At 41.5% G+C, this 27077-nt stretch overlaps 1 protein-coding gene across 2 annotated transcripts in view; it reads left to right on the forward strand.

Annotated features, from left to right (window-relative positions):
- Positions 1-27077, forward strand: part of prr16 (proline rich 16) — a 37129-nt gene that overhangs the window by 667 nt on the left and 9385 nt on the right. Inside the window, exons 2-3 of one of the 2 annotated variants that reach the window (XM_088993975.1) lie at positions 315-1095; positions 8698-9787. In XM_088993975.1, the coding sequence (XP_088850101.1) occupies positions 964-1095; positions 8698-9570 (1005 nt within the window). In that variant the 5' untranslated portion in view covers positions 315-963 and the 3' untranslated portion in view covers positions 9571-9787. Of the gene's footprint in view, positions 1-264; positions 1096-8697; positions 9788-27077 lie in introns of those variants that run through there. The other variant, XM_088993976.1, reaches the window with a different exon arrangement.

Consider the following 27077-nt stretch of genomic DNA (forward strand, 5'->3'; position numbering starts at 1 on the left):
GCAAAATAATAAAGACATTAATTAAATAAACAAAGCCCTCTTATCAAAATTTTTCTAGTCAATGCAATCGGTCAGATGAATGAGAAAAGTTTTGAAACTATCCATTTAGGTGTCAGTTTTAACGCCTGATTTATACGCAATTAATCGTCATTTTGTCAGAGATGCTTCAACGGAAGAAAAAAAACGAAACAGTTAGTAGCAACGAGAGTAAGCGACGGGCATGAGGTAGAAAGAAGAGAGCGAGGAGGGAGGCGAAAGAGGAGCGAGGAAAACGTCTATCTCTCCCGAATGCTTGACTGTCCACACTCTCCGAGGAAGCCGTGATGGAGACACGATGACACGGAGCGGACTGGCTCGCCGAACCGTGGCTGGGGTGCCCTTAACAGACGGCGCCTTTCTTTCCGGGGACATTCTTAGGAACAACAAATGTGAAAGAAGGGGAGTATTATGATAAGGAATCTATTTGACATTTTTGCAGAATTAGAAGGTTGGTTCGAAGGTTTGCCGCCAACTTCCTGCATTATCAATATGTCTGCTTTACTTCTTCGTCTCTTTTTAGTGTGTTTTTAAGTAACACATTCGTTTTATTATCAATATGTTAAATTTGACGCACTTTCTTTTGAAAGACTCTTCGTGTATGTATTTTTTGCTTTTACCGGTCGTGTAAGCAACACAGAACCAAAAAAAATCAAAGTCGATTTTCTCGTAGACATTATGACACAATATTTACACTTAAGCGTTTGCGGTCACACGCCAGTGCGCATGCGCACGATTGGACGGCGTTAGCTCGCCGCCTGGCAGCCACAGCCGTCCTGCCCCGGCTGCCGTGCGATGGAGGCGCGCCAGTGAGAGAAAAACAACACGGGAGGGTGGACATGGCTAAAAAGTGTCCTCGGGGCGGCGTGAAGACGATTTCACTGGTGGGCGTGCTGGTGGAAATACGCTGGCCGTAAAGTGTCAAGTATGTCCGGGACAGCCGGCGGCGCAGAAGGAGCAGTGTCCAAAGTGCAAGTGAAGAGGGAGATCAAGACCATCGTGGACAATTTGGAGACCATACTGGGTGACCTTAAGGATGTGGCCAAGGAGCTCAAAGAGGTAAACACACACACACAAACACACATATTGTACATTCTTTAACGTGTGCGTCTTTTTAATCGATGCTTGTCCAGGCACCCCGACTGATACACACACATTCGCACACACACACGCACACACACACATACCTCCTTGCTCCTCCCCCTGCTCTGAAAAACGTGCCTGAGGAGGAGGTTTTGACCCCCCCCCCTTAACCCCCTCATGAATTTCACCAACATCCAGGCTTTGAGCAATGTGATCCTCGCTTCATTTCGAATGGTTTTTACATCATGTTTCATCATCACCCAGCACAGTCTTGGACCACCTGCCGACTGCAAGCTCAACCGCTGTCCCGCTTGTCTCTCATCCTTCCTGCACTCTGCTATTCATCATCTCTTATTGTAGGCTTCTTGTCAAAAAAAGATTAGAACTCCTAGAAGAAGCCTCGCAGACATTCATGCGCAACTTCTGCTTTAATGTCGTACAACTTTTTTGTTGTTGTTTTCTTCATGTCTCTCAATCCTTTGTTGTTTTATGTGTGCATGTCATGTTCTTTTCTTTCTCCCTACTTTTGGCTTCTCATTTCCCCCTCTTTGTTGCTTGCAGGAAATTGTACAGAAAGATCATTTGTTCGGACACCACGCAGGCTGAAAAGATCCCTCAAGGGGGCTGGTGCTATTGGTGCCAGGGTTGGCTGATAATTCATTTGAAATGCACATATCCGTTAGACAGGGTGCTGGATACGAGCCTTGCTTTGAGGAGGCACCCTGCACAGATGCTTGGCACGGGCCCGCGTGGTGGCTGGCCTACAGCAGCGGGTGCACTCTGGGATACTACGCTCACGTCTTGCACGTGTCCCAACAAATTATCCCTTTTAGGAGCGAGGCGGGAGTTAAGCTCCATTACTTTGATCTGGCCGGGCATTTCTATTATCCGCCTTTTTGGCGAGCGCTCTGTTTCTCCTCTTGTCGGTCTAAACACGAGACAAAATTTCGATCACAAGTCTTGAGAGTGAGGGAAAAGTGTGGGCCAGACGAAATGGCTGTTTAAAAATGAATAATAGACAGTCGCTGTTGCTGTAATGTTGATGAATCCTTGCATTGTGTCAGAGATATTTGGTCAGACACTATGAACAAAGGCTCAACCACAGGAAGCTTGTCTTTTACTGCCGGCAGGGGACTTTGTCATTCATGACTGACTGATGGCCAACTTCTGCAGCCATCTGCAAAGATATTTATTGAGATTATATGCACATTTAAGTGATACATTAGTAAAACATAGTCTTCTTAATTTGAATACCATGCCCATGGACGTCCCAAGCACCAACATCCATAAAACAACACAACATAGACACTTTTAATAGGTTGTCCTTGAACTGATAGATTTGTAACCTGGCTTATGAGCTCTTCCTGTGAAGGACTTTGCCAAGTCCTAAATTATGTCCAAGGCCAGATCTCCTACACGAAGATGACAGTTTAACAGACTGTGTCTGTTCACCTCAGATTGACCCCAGGTTTCTGTGCTTCCATTGTGGGCCTTGTGTTCGGCAGCCAACTAACCTTGAAACTTTTAAATATGAGAACTTTTATTCTGTCTATTCTCTATCACATTGTCTGTAGGATATTTAGACACCCTTCTTGTAATCCATCCATTCATTGATCCATCAATCCCCTTCGATCCATATTCAATAGATGTCCTCATGGCGGACATTCACAGGGGGCATATCGAAAAATCATTCACATATTCGGAAGGAAGCCAAAGTCCCAGCAGAAAATTCCCACGAGGAGAGGTGAATTTTGAATTTGTAAATGCCACACCGCAAAGCTAAAGCTGATATTCAAACCTCAAACCACAAAACTGTGAAGCAAACGTGCTCACCACATGCGGTCCCTGCAGAGCTTTATGATCGACACTTGTCTATCCCTGTAAAAAAAATCAGCCACTGGGTTGAAATGACTGCCTTGAAGAGCTCATCGACAGACAGATAGTAAATGGAAAACAAAAAAATTTAGTACAACGAAAAAAAATGTCCTTTTCATCCTTTACTCCTCACCAGATACGTCTGTGGAAGCCCTCAGTCGTACAGGAGTGGTCCATCGATGATATCAAATGTACCGTATTGTCGTTCTGTAGTCAAGCAGGAGCGTGGTTGTGTCTCCTAAGATGCTGTGGTCATCCTATTTTCTAATTCAAGATTGAGTTTTACCCAAAATGTACCAAAAAAAATCTGCTGACGAATAAAGTTGCTGTGCTGGCAGAGGAATAAGATTGTGCGTGATATGCTGCTCTCTGCTATGCCTGACCGAACTCAGGAAGAAGAGAAAGCAAAATTTTGTGGAACTGCAATACAAAACGTGCAACGTGAATAGCTACACGAAAGCAAAATATGAAAACTTAGTTTGTCATTTTATCTCATTTTAACATAACTATTTCCTTTTTTGTACATCCCCATTGACGCCTAAGAACTTAACTCATTCACTGCCATTCACAAATTTATTCGGGAATTGAAAATATGACATAGAGTGCCATTCCCGAATTAATTAGGGTTTTGTTTTTTCATGGTCGGGTTCCGATAAAGTGCTAGTCAGACCTCTGGCAATGTGTTTTTTTCTCCCACAAGGGGGCATCATTTCCCTTTTTTCCATGTTCACGCTTTGTTCCAGATTCAGCTGTTGTTAAAGCGCTATACAGTATAAACCGATATATATGTATTACAGTAAAGTCTTGTTATGTCGATATCGGTTATATCGATAGTACTTCTTATTACGATACTATTTCTATGAACGCAAGGAGAAAATTTACATGCCGCAGGATCGGATATATCGATAGTCCGGTTATATCGATATTTTTTCCGACTCCCGAGAATATCGATATAACGAGACTTTACTGTATATTGTATTTTGGACAGCCGACATCATTTCAAGCTCATATCACTCCAGACCCATATCATTTATGAATTAACTTTTTTTCTGATGGAAGTAGAGCGTCGAAGGCAGGGGTGGGCAAACTTTTTGACTCGCGGGCCGCATTGGGTTCTAAAATTTGACAGAGGGGCCGGGCCAGGAGCATTTGGAGGGAGTGTTTGGGCCGGAAATACTCCGAACAAGTTATGTCCATAATTTATAAAATCACTTCAAATGACTTCGACTGAGCGTATTTTACAAAGATTCCACAGCATATAGCTATAGTTTACGTTTTAAGACTTGCGCTGAATATTCATGAAGTCTTGTTTTTGAGTTGATGACGATCCCCATGTGACGTCACGTTTGGACCGCCCCTGACCGAGAAAGCGACATACAATGCATTTTGGGTACTTTGTTTGGTCTGAAAACTTCGTGTTGATCCGTGTTGATGGCGAAATTAGAAGGAAAACACATAAATAACGCCATGGTGAATCGTTGTGTGTTGCACCAAGACAACTATTTGATATTCGCTGACACAAATTCCCAGCTGACAAATCAGCCCATTTCCAACGGAGCTTGGGCGCAATCTTCTGCATTTTCTGGGTGCTACATTGCTGTCATTGACGGCTCGAATTGATATGGGAGGACTCCTTGAATCAATTGCAAACATTTATGCTTTCCTCTTCAGGACTATTTGAATCATATTCATAACTGGATGAGTAACAAGAAAACATCTTCTCCGAATCTGAAGCCATGGCTTTGATTCTCGAGCAAGGCAAGACGTCTTGGCATGACGTCACGAACAAGGGGGTGGGACCTTCTGAAACTTGCCATTTCCGGATTCATTTTGAAATCATTTTTATTGGTGTTTTTCATTTAACTAAAAATATCAGCCTGCCTGATTTGGGTATTTTAGATGCTATAAAACGTTTTTCTGATGTCAGTGGGAAACAAAAAAAAATGGTGCCGGTTGTCCTTTAAATGTAGTATGTACAAACCGCATAGCAGAGTAAGAATACTACAACCCAATTTAGTAACTGTCTTTCAAATGAGAAAAATATCCCTGATCAGTTTATACATTTGTCTCAAGGAATATGGCCTTTACATACTACAGTATTTCGCAGATACTTGGAGGAGGAAATGGAAATAGATTAAAATAACATATGCACTGTGATTTATCAAGATTGTTTTTAATAAGTTTTCATTGAAGGGGCAAAGTTAAAGAAATCAACATTTATTGAAAAATTGAATCACTTTCAACATTCAAAACATATTATTACACAACGAAATATTCAAGCTCAATAATACCTACTTGTGTTAAATTCCGCCAAATCATAGATGGTTTGTCCTGACCGCGCGCTCAACAAACTCCTCTCAGACGCCCTCGCCTTCACGCGCAAACAATACACGTGTACCGTCGCCGAGCACACAGACATAGGCTACCAGCTGTTGAAATTTGCATACTCGGCACGGCAGCCAATCAGAAGCCTGCTTCTTTCTTCCGGACTTTATCAAGCGTTATAAAGTCGTGCAATTGCATGTCATTTTCCAAAATAGATGCACCGAACCTCAGCCCAGAAGAAAGATTCAAAAGAAGCAAACAACATATGTGACGCTACAAAACGTACATTTACATTAAACCGTGACTGTGAAGTGTACGTGAGACTTCTGAAAGGGGCTTCGTGGCTCTTAAGAAGCAATGCAAACGTTGCATTGTGCACCACAATGACAATCGACTACTGCAGCAAAATCTACGGCCATGCACATTTACCGTAAATTAAGCAAGGTAGCGTTTGTAGTTGGTGCATTCTTCATTAAAAAAAACACAAATGGTTGGTGGCAATGTTTTTTAATGTGATTGGTTTTCTCATTGTGCTTCAAGTTGTGAAAAAATGGGGCAGGCAACTTTTCAGTTATCTGCCCTGTTGTCCACTAACTTTTTGTCATGAGTTTCAGACACTGTTTTTACTATAATTTGGGCAAGTTCGGCGGGCCGGATTAAAAAGCCTAACGGGCCGTATGTGGCCCGCGGGCCGTAGTTTGCCCATGTCTGGTCTAAGGTTTCTTATGCTGCATTGAATGTTTAAGTAGTCTTAAAGTCAATATTCTGTAGGTCCTGCAATTAGAATGACAATGACAAAAACCCTGCAACGGAGTTGACACATTTTTGCACGTCTGGCAGTGAATGAGTTAAGGGCCTCAGATAAAAACATTACGTGTTCCTGCATCATTTTTTTGCTTTTGCCCTTTTGTGATTGCTGAAAATTGAAGTCTGATTGCATTTTAATTCCTTGCAATTTTTTTAAACGTCCTTCTTTTCACATACATCACACTATAGTCTGCCGAGATACTTGTTCTTTGTTTACTGCACAGTAGGCAGCGACTTTAATTCACTCATTTGAAATTGCTCCCCTTCTTGGCCTAATTTCCTCTCTCGGTGTTCATTGGATTCACCCACAATGCTTTTTCTTTTCTGCTCTTGCACCTCGGCACACTATGAACATTACCCAGACGGATCATCTTGCTGTCATTTTCGGCGGGGCTTGCAGAGCTGCAATCTGATATTTTTTTTCTGCTGTTCGGAAGAATTTTGTCTGAGGGTCAGGGCAACATTACTTTTTCTGAAATGTTCCGTATTGCAGTGAAATCAGTTTTTTTTCTGTGTTTATTTCATCAAAACGAAAGAAAATCTGAGTAGAGATTTCAATATCATCCAACAATAAAAAAAATGTAATCTTGAACATGATCTGGAAATGCATACGCATCATTGGCTCGAGAAAAGTTTGCACTGTAGCAAATAGTGGACTCCCTTTTGTCTTTTTGATGTGCTTCTGTATATGTTTTCACGGCTTATTTTTACAATTGGGTTCACTGAAGACTCTTAATCAAGGGTAACGCTGTATTCAATGTTTATGTAGTCCTACCTACATACTCACTATTCTGTGGGTCCTGCAATTTGAGTGAAAATGACAAAACCCTGGCACTGGAGTGGACACATTTTTAAACATTGTCTGCCAGTGAATGAGTTAATGAATGACTAGTTTGTAAATCCGAAGTAAAGAATAATGACTGTTATTGTGGTTTACGTACGACAAATTGAAATTTTGCTTCGGAATTTAACACGCATCATGGCACTTGAAATGCTTGATTTGCTTTCGCGGGCCGAATCAAATTATGTGACGAACCAGATTTCGTCCCCGGGCCCTGACTTCGACACTTATGTAAGTAAATTGTCTATAGGTGTGGATGTGAGTGTAAACGGGTGTTTAGACACCCTCTTTTGAGACTTGTGATAGTCTCTAGCCCATCTGCAATCCTAATGATGTCTAGCTCCATACAAAATGGATTCGATATTTGATTCCAATTTTCATCCTCCGCCAGAATCAAAGCTGTAATATTCAGCCTCGTTCCATTTGGATCAATTTCAAAATTCACATTTGGGAGCAATTTAAACTTTGAATGCAAAAAGGCGACCCGGCGTATTTGGGTGCCTGAGAAGGGAGTCCAGTTTTGACTGAATTTGATTGTTGTTGAAATATAAAACCAACTTCAACCTGGATCGGATCCAGATTGTGAATTTTTATAGGATTAGGTTATGGTCAAGTCTTAAAGGACAACCGACGTCTCCGGACAAGTTGTGTCTATAATTTGTAAAATGGCTTCAAATGACTTCTACTGATAATATTTTACAAAGATTCCACCGCATATAGCTATATTTTACGTTTTAAAACTCGTGCTGAATATTCCGGAAGTCTTGTTTTTGAGTTGGTGACGAGTCCGTATGTGACGTCACTGAAGGAACGCCCCTGACCGAAAAAAAAGGACACATTGTATCACATCAATGCATTTTGCTGTGCTTGTTTGGTCTGAAAACGTCATGTTGCACCAAAAAGAGCCAGAAGAGGGCGACCAAGATCCATATAAGGAATTTATCAGCCTACGGAAACGGGCTTATTAATTCCTCACAGGAGCTCGGTCATTTTCCCCCAATGTTGCCTCAAGATGGCACGGAATAAATTCTTTAATCAATTGCAAACATGTACGCTTTCCTCTTCAGAACTATATTTGAATCATATTCATAACTGGATGTGTAACAAGAAAGCATATTCTCCGAATCTGAAGCCATTGTTTTGATTCTCCAGCAATGCAAGACGTCGTGGTGTGACGTCACGAACTGGGGGTGGGACTTTCTGAAAACGCCCAATTCGCCGCTCAATTCTTTGCAGATTTTGGACACTTTAAGTCATTTTTATTGATGTTTTGCATTTGAATAAAAATATCATACTGTGTGTTTTGGGTATTTTAGATGCTATAAAACGTTTTTCTGATGTCAGTTAGGAAACAAAAAAGTGACGTCGGTTTTCCTTTAGAGTTTAGTTCCTTGCACCTTTATAGTATAATCATCCGCTCTGAGTTACAAATAACATTTCAATGCCGGATGTTGTTGTTTTTGCGGCTTCTTTCACTTTTTGTAGTGCATCACTCGGGTACAGGTCTGGAAAGCTTGTGGCCACCCCTATGAATTTGTTTGCAATTTCTTTTTCACCCCACGGTGTGGTTGTCAGTGTCATACCACAATTGATTTTTCATCTCTCAAATCGGCCCCTCTCAATCAAAACGTAGCCGTTTAAATTGTGTGGCTTTCGGCTTTTCAACACGTGGATTACAATGAGGAGCTACCCGATCATATTCATTCATTCTGCGGTTCTCTGGTGACCAGGTCGTCCACGATATCGACACCTTGACGTGCGACCTGCAGCTGGAGGAGGACGGCCTGACGGATAGCTCCAAGACAGACACGCTCAACTCCAGTTCCAGTTCCACCGCCACCACCACCACCACGGCGTCCAGCCTGGAGAAGATGAAGCTCTTCGCTGACGACTGCCTCTTCATCCCGCCGGCCCCCGTCGCCCCGCTCCTCGCCCTCCCACCCGCCGTCCTGACCGTCCACAAGAAGGCTCACCCGCCCTTGCCGCCACCCAGAATGACTTTGGTGAGAGCCAAGGATCACAACGGGAAGAATCTGCCTCATCCAACGTTAGTGCTATCAGGGAATTTATCCAAAGCTAACGGATCCTTATTGAAGAACGGTGGGGTTTTTCCGTTCAAGTCGAACCGGGAATTATTCTCCCCGACGTCGTGTTTCATCACAAATGAAAGCATTGTTTCCGAATCGAGCTTGGTTCCCACACTGCCCAGACCCATGCCACTTCTCCGCCATGAAAAGAACAAATGCCCCAAGGCCCCCGGCAGGGAGCCCCGTGAGAGAGAGCGTGTCCGCTTCAGCGAAAAGGTCCAGTATCACGGCTACTGTCCGGACTGTGACCTGCAGTATGACGTGGATGACGCAGAGCTGCGCTTGCAGTCCGATCTGAACGAAATGCGACTCAGCCCTGTGCACTACTGCTCCTCTTCCTCCCCTCCTCTTCCTCACGAACTCATGCTGGAGAATGGCGGCCTCTCGGTCAGCCACTGTTTCCCACCCAAGGCTAGCACTCCTCCTCCTCCCCCTTCGCCTTGTGTACCTTCCCACCCGTGTTCCCTGAAACCCCAGAAAACAATCCTGCGCAAATCGACCACAACCACGGTTTGACGAAAAGCCTCCGTAACCGGTCTGACATACACAGTCCTCAATCATTCATAGTGTTTTCCACTCAGTGAGCGCCTTCTACTGCAGTCCAATTTTTTGGGGGATTATTCAAACTGCGAGGCCGGAAAATGGCAGACAAAGGAGATGAAATATAAGCGCAATGGACCAAGCCGCGTTGCCGTGGATTCCTGGATGTATGCACACAGATTTAGACTAAGAGGTGAGTGTGTGTGTGTGTGTGTGTGTGTGTGTGTGTGTGTGTGTGTGTGTGTGTGTGTGTGTGTGTGTGTGTACGTGTGTGCATGTGCGTGTGTGTGTGCGAGCGTGTGTGTGTGTGTGTGTGTGTGTGTGTGTGTGTGCGTGTGTGTGTGTGTGTGTGTGTGTGTGCATGCGCGTATGAAAGTCTTTGTCAAAGGGGCAATAGCCTATGTACACTGACGCATATTTGACTGTTAATATTGGATTGGATTAGATTGAATTAGCCTTTATTAGTCTCACAGTAGAGAAATTTACATTTCACAACAGCAAAGTCATGAAAGAAGATGAAAGGAGAGAAAGAAGTGGAAAAACAAAATACAAGAGCTGCTGTATAAGCAACCACTCTCGCAGCCCCATCTTGAAGTCAAAACAACAAAAAACTAAACAAATAATGTGACACAACACAAAAGACACAGACAGGCATTTAATCTTAAGCATTTTACTGCAACCTCGTTGTTGTATGAAGCAGTTCTAGATGAAAGAGGAGAGGATCACTGGATCAAGGATGTTATTTGGATTTGCCTTTATTAGTCTCGCAGTGGAGAAATTTACATTTCACAGCAGCAAAGTGATAAAAGCAATCGATAAAAAGGTTTCTTCAGCCGTCATCTGTACTTCTTTGAAGGTGTCTGACGTTTCGCTTCTTATCCAAGAAACTTCGTCAGCAAACTAAAGTCTTACTGGTAGTTTAGGCCCTATATATATATCCCTACTTTCCAGACATGGCGGTGCCGGACTCTGCTATGATAGGTCCCTGCTTTCATGTTGGGGGGAGCAGAGGACTACTCCCTGCAGCTGCTCCACTGATAGTTCCTATCGTTCTGACTAACGACTGGCCTGATTGCCCCACTTCGACCGGTATCACCTCATCAGATTTTACTAATCCTATGATGCCTAAACAGGCTATTGTATGAACGATCCAAATTGACCCTCACCCCACCAAACTGGTTTAGTGAAGGATTTAGTTGTTTTATAAAACAACTAAATCCTCACCCCACCAAACTGGAATATAGGATTAGTAATTCTGATGAGGTGATATCGGTCGAAGTTTGCTGACGAAGTTTCTTGGATAAGAAGCGAAACGTCCGACACCTTCAAAGAAGTACAGATGACGGCTTAAGAAACCTTTTCATCGATGGACCACTCCTGTATGACTGAGAGCTTACACAGACGTGATGAAAGGAATGAAAGTAGAAAAACAAAATACATGAGCTGCTGGAAAGGCAGCCACTCTCGCGGTGCCGTCTTGAAGTCAAAAGAACAAAAAAACTAGATAACAAATAATATGTCGTGGTGAAATGTGCACGTCTGTTCCAAGCTAAATGATGAAAACAAACACAAATCTGTAGCATCCATTGACAGAAAGAGCTTGTCTCACATCTCCTGTCCCATGTAAATCCGCTTTAATTCCAAGCCGCGACAATTCCGCTGGACGAAGCGGGGCTGTGAAAGTGCTGCCCATTACATTATATATTTATTTGCTTATGTGGAGGTTAATGTGTGACATTATTTGAGGGGATTCCTGGAAGGGCAATTCGCGATACGAAGACATTTTAAACATCTTTTTTGATTCCTGCTTCATTAATAATGACCCTACCAATTTCTATGATTGCCATGTTTTGAATAATACCTTGGAACTTTTGCATACTGCGCATTCTTGCCTGTGCTTGACTGCAGCTCACCCGCGATACAAATGAAGCCAGGTTGATACATAAAACAGACCGGGTGGGTGTTAAGTCGAGTGATGAGGGGAAATATAGAGATGTGAATATTTCAGGAGCGAGTGCGCCGACTGTGATAAAACTCAAGGGTATCTGTATGGAGGCTCCTGTTACTAACGAGTCGAGGGAACTTAGGTTGGAGAACCACTGATTAATTCATAGTTTCGTGGCGCAAATAAGATAGGAAGGAAAAAAATTGCCTTTCAGATCTCTTAACATTAAAAAAATAGCTTCGGAAGTGACCGGATGAGATTGAATCAATCGTTTGAAGAGCTGTGGAATAGACAATCATTCAGTTACTTTTGATGTCTTTCGTATGATGTTACTCACAACACGTTGTGTTGTTTTGACTGTGAGAAACGATCCTCACACTGCTGATTTGAAAATTATGCGAAATCAGACAACATCATGTTTTTTGTACTGACGAATAATCGTAACAAACTTTATTTATTTATTTTTCCCCCACCTTGGATAGAACTTTGCCAAATGGAATGCTAAATGGTAACATTGTGTCCTTAACTGCACAAACTGAAAATGTGATTTTTACAGACAATTGGTAAAAAAAATCGAGTCCCTACAGAGCTCTGACAAATAACGCATACCCCCACACATTTCACCTTGGACAAACCTCTACACAATATATGACTTTGCAAATACTTTTTGAAGATGATTGGTAGAAAATTGAGCCCTTATCTGACTCTGAGAAGAAATATGCACACATCATAATTCCCTAGTATTGCTTTGGATATTGGATATGCCCCCCGACCCAAAAAACACACTTTTCTGGCTTTGACATAAACAAATACAGACGCTCCCCAACGTACAAACATTCAAGTTACGAATAATGTTACATACGAACATTTTTGGACAGAGATGCTATAAGTTAGATTTTGTGTTAATAATAATAATAATAATAATACATTTTATTTCAAGCGCCTATTGAAGCTCTTAAGGACACGCCTTTTTCTGGCCGAGCTCGCTAGCGATTGGCTGCGTACAGTGCTTCACGCACACAAACTAGCTATCTATTTGCTAGCTAGCTTTCTATGTATGTGAGTTACTTCCGGGTTGAGTGAACGCTGGTGCGTGTGGCTGCCACTGCTCACCAACAGAAAAACTTTATCCTGTGACTGAAAAGTGACCTTGACAGTTTTGAAAGGCGCTTATAAGTCAAAGTCAGCTTTATTGTTAAATATGCTAATATGCATGACATACAGCACAGATGAAATTACCGTCCTCTCGGACCCAGCGTGCATGAAATGGATTATTATTATTATGATTACAAACACATATTAGATGTTTCAATATCTGTATGTTGACGCGACGGACACCAAGGCTGATCAATCAGCGACTGGCTATGCTGAAATGTTGCCAATAAGTTCAGGACCCGATCCACCGAACTCGCTTACGATTGGCTGTGTAGAGTATGTGGGCGGGGAGGAAATCCCTCTTTCCAGTTGGCGCTCCAGGAGGACGCGATGCATAGCAAAAAGTAATTTTATGCAATAATGGCTTACTGAAGACCCAATGATATACAGTAAAGTCTCGTTATATCGATATTCAAGGGAGTCCGAAAAAATATCGATATAACCGGGATTATCGATATATCCGACCCTGTTTGCATGTAATTTTCTCCGTGCGTGCATAGAAATAGTATCGATATAACCGGGACTATCGATATATCAGATATCGATATAACGAGACTTTACTGTATGTCGTCATACTACAGTAGATGTGAATTTATTTTATGACTGTTCGAGCGTCTGTGTTTTATACTTCCCCCTTCAATGTTTGACTTAAACATACATTGCATACAAAATATAGCACTGAAGCAACATACGAATAAATTCACCTTACGAACAACCGCTCGGAATGTATCTCGTTCGTAAGATGGAGAGCGTCTGTACCAATTCCGTATAGTTTGAGTGGAATTGCCTTCGAATTGTTGCCTGTTCGGCTTAGGTCTGTGACAAAGGCAGTAAGGTCATCAGTTCTTATCATCTATCGAGCAAACGGTGCAGAAAGCATTCGTATGCTCATAAAGCCTACGTCGCATCATCATTTTTGGCATTGGCTTTCATGTTGAATAGCGCTGCCGTGCTTGTGCGTGAAAGCTTTGTGTGCATGTGACTTTGCTAAATTGAGTGAGTATGGCTTTGTTTTTAAAAAAATAATTAAAAAAAGACATGTCCAGCGGGCCGAGTTGGGGAGACAGCATCCCCTTGAGTGGGCTGAGAATAGTTGCACTTTCCTTGCGGTGATGCCCTTAATTAGCCGCATTAGTCTGCAGCAGATAACGGCAAAGAGCCTGACACGACCTTTGCGCTGACATCAGATACTCCCCCCCCCCCCCCACCAACTCAGCTACAACCGCATTCAAATTTTTCATTTGAGACATTAAGCTGAGGTAAGGAAGACATTGAAGTAAACCATGAGGGAACTCGTAAAATGTGGGCCAAACGCGGTGGCTTTTAGGCGCGGCGATGCGTTACATAAACAATTTTCATGTGAATGTTCACCCACATCTGCTGTGTTGTTGCTCCATCTGCCAGCGTGATGACGCAAAAAAAACCACTGGGCTGCTTTAAGTTGAATTGAAGAGAAAGATGCCATGTGAGATGTTGCGTGGCTTGCGTGCTTTGTTTTCAGTTGCACGTCTGTGTCTATTCATATAAGTGTATGTTAAAAGTCTTGCATTTTATTGCATCAGAGACAAATAGCAACAAATCTGTCACAAATGCTAAAGCACACCAGTCAATGGAAAACTTATATTTTTACAATAACTGGCTTGGGGCCTTTTTGTTATAGATGACATGAGCTGTCTATTGTCATAATATTTTTTCATATTGCGAGTCTAACTGCAAAATGAATAGAACGGTTAGTAGTAGTAGTAGTAGTAGTAGTAGTAGTAGTATAGAAGTAGTTATAAGCAGGACAAATACAGGTTCAGTGCATCGCAGATTTTTTTTGTAAAAAAACGTTTAGAAAAACAATGCTAAATGACTCAGAGGTTTTGTACATGGCTGTAGCTTGATTGGTTCCCAGCGCTGAGGTCGACCAATGACAACATGATATCTAATAATTTACAGTGGATTGGCTGTGCACCTTCTTAGCCCCGCCCAGGCGTCCACCCTTCAATCACTTGGGTTACTGTTTGATCAGGGTGGGTTTTGGGTTTGCAGGGGAAGGGTGTCCCCACTTTGCAGGTTTCACCAATCGCAGGGTGTTTCTGGTCCCCATTAACTTCGAAAAACGAGGGATTACTGTATGTGATTTATAATAATACATTTTATTTCAAATCACCTTTTGACTACTTTACAGTCATAGCTCCCGGAATGTTAACATGGACACTTAAAATGTCAGAGTCAAGTCAGTGGAATGTCCTACATCATAAGATAATCAACAGAATTTCAGCAATAACTAATCTGAAACAGGTTAAGCAATTAACTGTGTCAGTGTGTGGATTACCGTACTTTCCGCACTATAAGACTCACCTAAAAGCGTTCTATTTTCTCAAAAGCCAAGAGTGTGCCTTATAATCTAATGCGCCATATACACAGATTAATATTCCAATTTATTGGACGTAATATTTCAAATGTTCTATAAAGCGCTTTGCATCAGCTACAGCGGTTATAAAAACTCAATGGAAGTCAAATTGAATTGTATTGTATTGTATTGTATTGTATTGTATTGTATTCCTTTTAGTGTAACTCCATCTAGTGGATGCATAACAGAACCGCAGCTACAATTGTTGGGTTTATTCTATGCGGTTTATAATACGGTGTGCCTTATCTATGAAAATAATTTTGAAATAGGCCATTCAAGTAAGGTGCGCCTCATATTCCGAAGTGCCTTTTCATGTGGAAAATGTGCTAATCGTTTCAGACAATTTCATGCAATGAAGGAATCGTATGAGTTTGAGTCCAAATTTTCCATGGGTGTGAGCGCCAGTGTTTGTTTATCTTGCAATTGGCTGGCAAGCAGTCCAGGGTTTGACTGCCCGGACTCTTGCCCAAAGTCAGCTGGGATACTATCAAGATCACTCACGACCTTAATGAGGACAAGTGAGTGCAATAGAAAATGGATGGAGAGATTGATGATGTAACAGGTGGCTAATTGGTTCCCTTAGGTATATTCAAGGGCTAGCCTTTGATTTTCCTCACCGTGTAACCGTTGACCAAAATAAATGGAAAAATAATCATTTGAAATGCATAAAACAGAAAAAAGGACATACTGTGTGTGGGCTGTCGAGTCTGCAACTTGATATTTGTAGTTAGTACAAGTTTGGCTCTACTGAGGGAAATATAGAGATGCTCTAAGACAGGGGTGTCATTTTTTGCCGCGGGCCACATTGTAGTTATGGTTTCCTCTCGAGCGCCGTTATGAATTTGGGGAACCCATTAGAATGTTTACATCCCTTCAAATATTACATATAGAGCACACAGCAAATTAATGATTAACTCGTTTTCAAATCTGAAGTCAAGAATAATGACTTTTATTTTGGTTGACATCCAAAAATATGAAATTTTGGCTCAGATTTTAGCAATCACCATGGAATTTAACAAGTTTGATTTGCTTTCGCGGGCCGAAAAAAAATGATGTGGTGGGCCGGATTTGGCCCGCGGGCCTTGACTTTGACACCTGTGCTCTAAGATGAATGTTACACTTTTATCCCAAAATTTTGTGTGAGTGAAGAGACCCCTCATATGGTGCAACAAACACTTGCACAGTCTTCCATATGCAGACATGCGGTGGCAGACAGGTGTTGCCACATGCGCTGCTTTGGCTCTCAGTGACTCCGCAAAAAGATGGCTCAAGGTCAAGGCGACAGCGGTGGCTGCCAAATTGGACAGGTGCAAGACTTCAAAGACACATTGGGCTTATGTTTTTTTTTTTCTCAGAGGGTGGAAAATGTCCAACGACGCCATCTGCTCAGATCTGGCAGTACAGTACAACACAGCCTCCGCCTGTGTGTCGAGGTCTGCTCAGAAATGGCCTTTTGTCACACATTTGCGGTATGATGTGTAAATAATGTAGCAAATACGGTCCCCTTCAACTTGTTTTTGTTTGAAAAAACATGACAATACTATACTGTGACATGACAATACAATACTGTGATACCTCGGTTTACGACTTTATTGGTTCCCAGAAAGTATGTGTAAGGCGAAAAGTTCGTCTGCCAAACATTTATTTCCCATAAGAAACCAGTAAAATTGAGAATAATCCGTGCCCAGATCCCCATAAAACAATTTTCTACTAATTAAGCCTACACAAAATATACCTTATTTTATGTATAATAAATGTGCTATTGGATTGTAATTAAAAAAATAAACTGTACTGTATAATGAAGTCGTTTTATTTACCTTTGTTATAGTCATTGATGTTGTCTTGATGAAATCCGAGTGAAGTGGCCATGCTTTCTCGGCGATAATACCCTCACTCACACGGTCCCCTGCTAGCTCTTTTTCGTTAATCCAAATCAACCAAAGTTTTTCAACCTCTTCTATTGCTTGAGACCGTTGCTTTGACAACATAGAAACACCCTTAGCCACACGTAGCAATGGTCGACTTAGCTTACTTGTACTGTGACGATAAGTCACACGCACACCTCGTTTGAGTTTTCCGATGATCTCCTTCTTCTGCTCGACCGTAATTTTATTTTGTGTCCTCTTTAGTTTAACACTATCCTATGGTGGGGTCTTTTTCGGTCCCATAATAGCAGAAGTACTCCACTCGATAGCAAACCATGTCTGCACTCAAAGAAAGTGGTTGTGGAAAACTAGTCCGCCAGCCACCATGGCGCTGTTCGACCATGTGGTTTGGTGTTCATCCGCCGAAAACTAGTCCGCCAGCCACTGTGGCGCTGTGTGGTTTGGTTCATCCGCCAAATACTAGTTCGTATGCCAAAATTATATTTTCACAAATTTAATGTTCGCAAGGCAAACAGTTTGTGAGCTAAAGTGTTCGTAAGCCGAGATATCACTGTAGCTCAAATAATCATGAACCGATGAATAAATCCTGACAGATTAATCCAAATCCAAAGCGTGACATTACCAGACTTTCAATCCAAAATTTGGATAATTGCATTTGTGCGAATTGAGCCAAGGGGGAAGACAAGGCGACCCGTGTGTTGACGAGTGTGCGAGATGAAGTGATGTTTAACAGAGATAGAATGATGGTTTTCATCAACGTAAACTATCCCACTTGTTTACCGTGTACTCTCTCAGGCTAATGAGTCTGGCGCAGATGTGTTGCCGCTGCCACAACACACGCACACGAGATGAATGGAGCAGAGCATTCTACGGGGTGGCGTGCTGCCAGCGTCATTGATAGGCACGGCACATAAGCACTTTGGCTGCCTTACGAGCTAATATACTAGTCACTGGAGAGAGGGAATTCAAACTGTTTTGGAATCTAAAAGACGTTAAATTTTGAAACATTACCGAATTCTATGTTACAACAGTCGAGAGCAGCAGACCCCCCCCCTCCCTCCCCCCATGGACCAGTTTATGGTATGATGGATGAATACAACTGAATACCCTATTTTCCGGTGTATAAGGCACACTCAAAAGCATGTATTTTCTTCCAAAGATGACAATGCACCTTATACGGAGGTGCGCCTTATATGTGAAGTAATATTGAGCCACAACAGGTCTGGCAACTACTGTCAGCAGCCACGGACTCTGTTTTCCCCGAGAGAAGAAGTAGTGTGTAACCCCAGCCTCCACTGTAGCACCATATAGCGTTGTGTGCATCGTATTTGGAAAACTTTTATATATTTCTATATTATATTTAGAAAACTGTTTTCATTAATTGAAGGTACGCCTTATACTCCAGTGTGCCTTATATATGGAAAAAGTTTGAAAATACGCCATTCATTGGGGGTGCGCCTTATACTCTGGAAAATACGGTGATATGATATAACCTGCATGAAAACTGTGGTGTATTCAAAACATAATAATAAACCCGGGAATGTCTTATCTGGCGGCGACATTCTCTGGTTGTTTTTTAACGTACCTTCAAAGTAAGATATAGCACTAATGTGTACTACAATGTGTATGAAAAATATGATGCACCATAGCTGCATTTTATGCAGAGTGGGAATCAATCGTTATTTTAAGTAGTACTCCTGATACAGTATTATTAAATACATGTATAGACTTTTTTTCTTGAAAATCGCCGTCTCCTGGCTGGGCTTTTCCCCCTTACTAAAGACTTGTTTTTAACAAATTTTAGTAGCTTCTATGTATCATTTAAGCGGTAATCTATCACGTGACCAAGAAGTGCACATTGATCTGCGTCAAGAGTGATATATTGTCAAAGGATGTAACTGAGCATTCGGCGATTTTCCAAAATAAGACATTTCCGAAATAAAGAAACAGAGGAGTTCCAGGAAAAACAAGGATATGTTTAAAAAGACAGTATCAAGGGTCCGACTCACCACGAACCAACGAACCTGTCTTCATAATACAGTATATGGCGATTGTTAGTCACAATTTTCATGCGCTTTTATTTGTGGTGTATCTTATTTTGAAAGCTTAAACGTTAAAGGACAACCGACACCTCCAGACAAGTTGCGTCCATAATTTGTAAAATCACTTCAAATGACTTCTACTGAGTGCATTTTACAAAGATTCCACCGCATGTAGCTACATAAATAACGCGATGGTGAATCGTTGTGTGTCGCAGCCAATTGCGGTAACACGCATAAAGAAGGTGTAAATTTACACAAATTCCCAGCGGACAAATCAGCCCATTTTCCAACGGAGCTTGTGCGCCATCTTGTGCATTTTCTGGGCGCTACATTGGAGTCCAGACGGCTCGAATTGATATGGAAGGACTTTTTTAATCGATTGCAAACAGTCTCGTTATATCGATATTCTCGGGAGTCGGAAAAAATATCGATATAACTGGACTATCGATATATCCGATCCTGCGGCATGTAAATTTTCTCCTTGCGTTCATAGAAATAGTATCGTAATTAGCAGTACTATTGATATAACCGATATCGATATAACGAGACTTTACTGTATTTGAATCATAATCATAACTGGATCAGTAACAAGGAAGCATTTTCTCCGAATCTGAACTCTCTGAAGCCATTATTTTGATTCTGGAGCAAGGCAGTGTGTGACCAATAGTGGCGTCACGAATAAGGGGGTGGGACTTTCTGAATATGCCCAGTTCCGAGCTCATTTTGTGGCAGTTTTGGGACTGTGAGTGAGGGATAATACTAGTGGGCCTCAATCGGCAGTATATATGCACCTAAAAGCTAGCAACCACTCATTTGTTAAATGACCACAAACAACATTAACAAATGTCAGAAAGAAAGAATAGGGAATGAAGCCAAAAATTCTGAAGATACAAAAAGTAGAGCAGTAGCAGTACCTTACATTGCAGGAGTTTCTGAAAAACTACAGAGTCCTTTGGCAACACAAAATTCCTACTTATTTCAAACCGATAAACCCTTAAGGCAAAAATGTGTGCATCCAAAAGATAGGCTGCCAAATGAAAAACAAAGTAATGTAGTTTATTCAATACATTTTAAGAATGAAAATTGTAAAGAGCAATACATTGGGGAGACTAAACAAATTCTCAAAAAAAGACTATCAACATCGCAGGGATAATACTAGTGGGCCTCAATCGGCAGTACACATGCACCTAAAAGCTAGCAACCACTCACTTGACGACAATGAGGTTAAAATCTTAGCAAAAGAACATAGATGGTTTGAAAGGGGAGTAAAAGAAGCGATAAAACAGCTAAATCCTTCTTTAAACCGATATGGTGGGATGAGGTTCAATTTGGATTGTTCGTACAACAGCCTGCTTAGGCAAAATAGGATTGGGAATACTGATGAGGTGATACCGGTGGAAGTGGGGCATTCAGGCCTGTCGTTAGTCAGGACAATAGGAACAATCAGTGGAGTGGCAGGGAGTAGTCCTCTGAGCGCAGGTACCTATTATAGAGTCCGGCACCGCCATGTCTGGACAGTAGGGATATATATAGGGCCTAAACTACCAGTAAGACTTTAGTTTGCTGTCAAAGTTTCTTGGATAAGAAGTGAAACGTCCGACACCTTCAAAGAAGTACAGATGACGGCTGAAGAAACCTTTTCATCGATGGACCACTCATGTACGACTGAGAGCTTACACAGACACTAATTTAGTATTAATCAGAATGCTATGTTTAGACTTCTGGTAGTACACGCAACAACTTCCTTCTGTCATGATCTGGTTGGCGACCAACGGGGGGCGCTGTCGGCCCCGCCTGCACCTGCACAGGTGCTGGTCGTCCCGATCAGATTGGCGACCAACGGGTAGCGACGTCAGCCCTGCCTGCAGCCTCGCAGGTGCTGGTCGTTTTAATCACTGACACTTAAAAGGACACCCGGCACGACCATCCGGTGTCGGTTCATTGTTTGCTGCATGTTTGTTGCATGCATTGTGTATGGTGTGCATGTGTTTGTTTAACCTTGGCGGACTTTTACTTTTGGTCTTCTTTTGATACTTTGTATTTTTTCTGTTCAGATGATTTTGATGTTTTACATTTTGTTCCTGCTGACCTTTATTTTAATACAATTTGTCAAACAACCTCCTGCTCCCTCCTGCCTGCTTTTTGGGATCCGCACCCGCCATCACCACCTCGCAAAACGTGACACCTTCGAACAACTGTGAGTTTTGTTTTCATAATACTGCTTATGTTAGTCTTCCCCTGTCCCTATTGGGACGTGGCAATTAATGATAGATGGTGATGGTGACCCGAGTGAACTTTCCTTAGCAACACCCTTAGCGACAAATGGTCATTACAAAATATGACCCGGAAAAGGAGTGTTGTTGATCTACGTCCTTTGGCGCTTGTGCGCGAGGTGCTGTCAAAATGTGCTTCCAGTAATTGTTTTGTAATGAGTCGCTCATTCTGTTTATACACGAGCACATGATCGCAGGAGAGTCAACCTAAGTGGATTTCTCTTCATGTAACTGTCAAATCTTATCTGCTTTGACCAGAATTTGCTGTGAGAAAGCGGGATCGCCGTGTGTAATGTTTCCACTATTCACTTAAATGAAAGTTTAATTAAAGCCTTTCATCCGAGTCTGATCCAGATGAGCAGTTTTGCGGCGGTGTAAATTTAACGCAGGAAACCCCATTTAACATTCTCGTGTCTTGGTGAATGTTTAAAGGACAACCAACACCATTTTTTTGTTTCCTAAATGACATTAGAAAAACGTTTTGTAGCATCTACAATACCCAAAACACGCAGGCTGATATTTTTAGTCAAATGCAAAACACCAATAAAAATGACTTAAAGTGTCCCAAAACTACTTCAAAATGACCTCAGAAAGTTTCAATTTCAAAAGGTCCCGCCCCCTTGTTCGTGATGTCACGCCAGGACGTCTTGCCTTGCTCGAGAATCGAAACAATGGCTTCAGATTCGGAGAAGATGCTTTCTTGTTACTCATCCAGTTATGAATATGATTCAAATAGTTCTGAAGAGGAAAGCATCAATGTTTGCAATCAATTAAAGAAGTCCTTCTTTGTCATTTTGAGGCGTCTGGAGTCCAATGTAGTGTCCCAGAAAATGCACAACATGGCGCCCAAGCTCCGTTGGAAATGGGCTGATTTGTCTCCTAGGAATTTGTGTCAACTAGTATCAAATAGTAGTCTTGGTGCAACACACGATTCACCATTGCATTATTTATGTGTTTTCCTTGTAATTTCGCCATCAACACGGATCAACACGAAGTTTTCAGACCAAACAAAGTACCCAAAATGCATTGTGTGTCGCTTTCTCGGTCAGGGGCGTTCCAGACGTGACGTCACGGTAGGCATCGTCACCAACTCAAAAACAAGACTCCCTGAATATTCAGCGCGAGTCTTAAAACATAAAATATAGCTATATGTCGTGGAATATTTGTAAAATACGCTCAGTAGAAGTCATTTGAAGTGAATGTACAAATTATGTACACAACTTGTTCAGAGGCGTCGGTTGTCCTTTAAGTTGTATTGTCTTATCAAGCAGGATACACACAACAGTTTTTTTTTTAATTTTAGGCAATATTGAAGAAATGGGGCAAGTGCTCTTAGTACAGTGTGTGAGGCTCGAAAAAAAATCCTTTGTGGAAAAATCGATGAGTTTGTTTGAGGAGCAATGTTGTAATTTTGAAGAGTGCTTATTATTTTATATATCCCCCGAGGGTCAAACGTTTTCTCTGTGGCAATTGCAAACATAAATATCTATTTCAGTTTGAACATAGCATACAAACAAAATAATTCTTTCATTTGACCTTACCATATGTCGATGCGTATGTGGAATGGTGAAAAGGACGCTTTGATCCTCTCCCCTTTCATCTAGAACTGCATCATGCAGTAAAGAGAGTGCAGAATGTGCTAAAGATTGAATGACTCTGTTTGTTGTCATATTTGTTTTTTTTTTTGTCTTTTGACTTCAAGATGCCGCCGCAAGAGTGGTTCCCTTTCCAGCAACTCCTGTATTTTGTTTTTCTACTTCTTCTTTCCCTTTCCACTTACTTTCATAACTTTGCTGCTGTGAAATGTAAATTTCTTCACTGTGATACGAATGAAGGCTAATCCAATCCAATCTAAGCAGAAAATTGTTTGATGGGCTTCACCAAAACACTTCAAAATACAGTGATACCTTGACTTACGAACTTAATTGGTTCCTAGACAGAGTGTGTAAGGCCAAACGTGTGTATCCCAAAAATTAATTTCCCATAGGAAACCATTAAAATGAGAATAATTTGTTCCCAGGTCCCCATAAAACATAATTTTCTACTTTCTCATTTTCTAAGCCTTAAAAATACACAAAATATACCTTACTTTTTGTATAATAAATGTGTTATTGTATTATACAGTAAAGTCTCTTTATATCGATATCGGATATATCGATAGTCCCGGTTATATCGATACTATTTCTATGCACGCACGGAGAAAATTACATGCAAACAGGGTCGGATATATCGATAGTCCCGGTTATATCGATATTTTTTCGGACTCCCTTGAATATCGATATAACGAGACTTTACTGTAATTAAAGAAATAAACTGTACTGTAAAATAAAGTGGTTTTATTGACCTTTGTGGTGGTCATTGATGGCTTGATGGAATGGAGTCCTTTCATCAGCATTAAACACTTGATGATCAACGTAACCTTCTTTCACCATCTTGAGGAATGATCCCTTGTAGGTGCTTCCTCTGTGATAATTGTATCTAGTTCCTCATCAATTGTGTTCTGTTAAGCTCGGTTAATAGCTTTTAGCATCGAGTGTACAGATGGCTTGTGCGGGTTGTTTGTGGAGTGATTGTTGGGATATTTTAACCTTGCAGTCTACACTCTGCCTTTGAACTATCAAAGTTGAAACTCTCTCACTGTCGTCTGCATGTCTCTTTAATGTTTAACCCCCCACCCCCTCTCAGTGCTCGGCTGCCATTTTGTTGTTAGAAGAACGGGCTCGTTCGCAAATGACACATCACTCATTGAGGCAGCTGCGTGTACGAAAAAGGTTCATATGCCAAGGTAAACTTTTCATAAATGTAACGTTCGTAAACCGAAAGGTTCGTAAGCCAAGGGGTTTCGTAAAACGAGGTATCACTGTATAGTCAGCCACAATGTCTGTTCTTCATGCTGATCAAAACCGATAAGCACGTTGATGTGTCGGAGCATATACTGAATTGGTATAAAAGCCACAAATCCGACAGTAGACATAATAGAGATGTTGTCCTCACCGAGGCTAATGTTAGGTTAGTCAGATTAATTTACATGAAGCTAACTGACCTGTGCTTTGTTCGTTTTACCTCATTTGGCATCCTCACTGATCTTCACACTGGCCGTTTTCATCTTTTCGAAAGGCTATGTCTAGTTGCATATTAGCTGCTGGCTTTAGGAAAGAATTTTAAGGGGCATGGAGGAAGGGAGGTGGATCTTCACCGCCTCCGCCTTGAGTCAGTATTGAGTCAACCATGTTGACCTACTCCCCCCAGCTGCTCACCACTGTTCTCCAGAGCCCTCCTCTCTTTTTTTACCCCAGCCCCCTCTTAACAATACACGACTCTCACTCCAACAATCTCCTCGATACCTCGCCTAGCACATACGCTCCACCCAAACAATAGTCGATGCATGTCTGGCAGCCATTCAAACGATGTCTTTCATCAAGCGAGCCCGTCGCGCTTGTCTTGCGCGTCCTCCACTCAATGACTTGAAATTGCCAATGGAGCCTCTCGCTCAATTATGTTTCCGCTGATAAATGACACAGCGGTGCAGTGTGTGTTTTCACTTTGCGATGGGGCGAAGCGATGAAGTGTAAAAGCTAATTGGGCAAATGATTACACCTGCTGCTTCCATAATTAACTAGAACACTGTGCCGCCAACGACGTGTCCTGCCGGAGAAGCGACCACCGGAGAGGAAAATGGCTTGAAAATTCCTTGAACATTGATAAGTGTTGGGTGAAATAATACCCTTTAACCAACCTGTTGTCCACATTTTCTGTACACACACCGTGTCCTCAGTAACCCCCCCCCCAAAAAAAAAAAAATATAAAAATAAGCAGCTTAACTCATTCATTCACTGACATTCACAAATGTATTCAGGAATTGAAATTATGATGTTTAGAGCCATTCCCGAATGTGTTCGGGTTTTTTTTTTTTCATGCTTGGGTGCCAATAAAGTGCTAGCCATAACCTCTGGCAATATTTTTTTTTCCACGAGGGGCAGCATTTCCCTTTTGTCCATGTTAGCACTTTGTTCCAGCTTCAGAATAGAAAAATATGACGTTGAGCGCCATTCCCGGTTTGTTTATTTATGCTTGCGTGCTGCTTGGGTGGAGTTCTATCTATTTGCTATCTATTAGCACATGTAGCTATGTAGCTGGCTATTTATTAGCTATATGGCTATCTTGCTAGTTAGCTAACTGTCCAGCTGGCTATTTATTAACTATCTGTTAGCTAGCTGGCTAGCTTTCTGTCTATTTGAGTTCCTTCCGGGTTGAGTGAATGCTGTCGCATGTGGCTGCCGCTTCTCACCCGCAAAAAAAAACGATCCTGTGACTGTAAAGAGACCTTGAAAGTTTTGAAAGGCGCTTAGAAATGAAATGTATTATTATTATTATTATTATTATTATTATTATTATTATTATTATTATTATTATTATTATTGGGTGCCGTTTAAGTGCTTGAATTCCAGGAACCACAGAATATTGACTTTTAGGACTACAGCAACGTTTATCACAGCATTAGAAACCTTAGACTCTCTTCTTTCATAAAAAAAGAAGTAATTCCTAAATGATACAGGTCTGGAGTTATGTGAGCTTGAAATGTGGGTGGCTGTCCAAAATACAATGTAATACATACATATTGGTTTATATAATAATAAAATAATAATAATACATGTTATTTATAAGCGCCTTTCAAATAGCACTTTATCAACAGCTGAAGCTGGAACAAAGCGCAAACATGGGAAAAAAAGGGAAATGCTGCCCCCTTGTGGAAGGGAAAAACATTTCCAGAAGTCTGTCCAGCACTTTATTGGCACCCAAGCAAGAAAAAACAAAACCCGAACTAATTTGGGAATGGCGCTCGACATCATATGTTCAATTCCTGAATAAATTTGTGAATGGCAGAGAATGAGGGAATGATGTGGTTCAACCGTTATTTCATTGTGTTTGGAAGACTGGTTGAAAATCGAAGCACCGACCGTGAACACATTTACTGAGCTTATGTGACCTTTTGGCTTGGACACCCTTGAAAAAAAAATCAATCGGTCTCTTGCTTTGACATCTTTATAAAAAGAATACTGACTTCAGAGCTTAACATTTGATTTGTTGGATGTGTCTTAAAAAAAATAATCAAACGGCGCCGCCTTACACTCCCCGTGCCTCATTCTCTATTTTCGTCTCGTTTCGCAACCTGGCAAAGTACGTATCGCTCCATAAAAGTGTCCAATAAAACGCAATAAAGGTGTCAAGAGTGAGCTACGCATGGCCGGTATATATTAATTAGTCGCCACATCTCGCGCCAAGAGCTCGACGACGACTTTTTTTTTGTTTTTTTATCACATTTTAGTGGCACAGTTAAGAAAGACAGAATTGGAAGGGAATCGTTAACGCAAAGTAATTAAAATCCTAAAAGTTGTCGGCATAAACAAATGCAGAAAAAAATTACATGATTTTTGATGCCATGAAAACGTTTCTCCTAACTATTGTGCCGCTGTAGTAATATTGTAGTTTTATTTAAGTGACATAGTGTAATCATGATTTGTTGATATTTAGACAAAGTGATGCTATTTGCTATCTATTAGGTCAAAAGCTTAGGTGTCATCCTTGACGGCACACTATCTTTCCACTCCCATATACAGTGAGACCTCAACTTACAAACACCTTATCTCAATGCAGTGTATATCTTTCATTACAATACAATAGCACATTTATTATACATAGAATAAGGTATGTTGTGTGTAGTTTTTGTCATGATCTGGTTGGCGACCAACGGGGGGCGCTGTCGGCCCCGCCTGCACCTGCACA

Source organism: Hippocampus bargibanti, linkage group LG04 (assembly GCF_051943395.1).
Source record: "Hippocampus bargibanti isolate YZ-2025 linkage group LG04, ASM5194339v1, whole genome shotgun sequence".
Taxonomy (NCBI): domain Eukaryota; kingdom Metazoa; phylum Chordata; class Actinopteri; order Syngnathiformes; family Syngnathidae; genus Hippocampus; species Hippocampus bargibanti.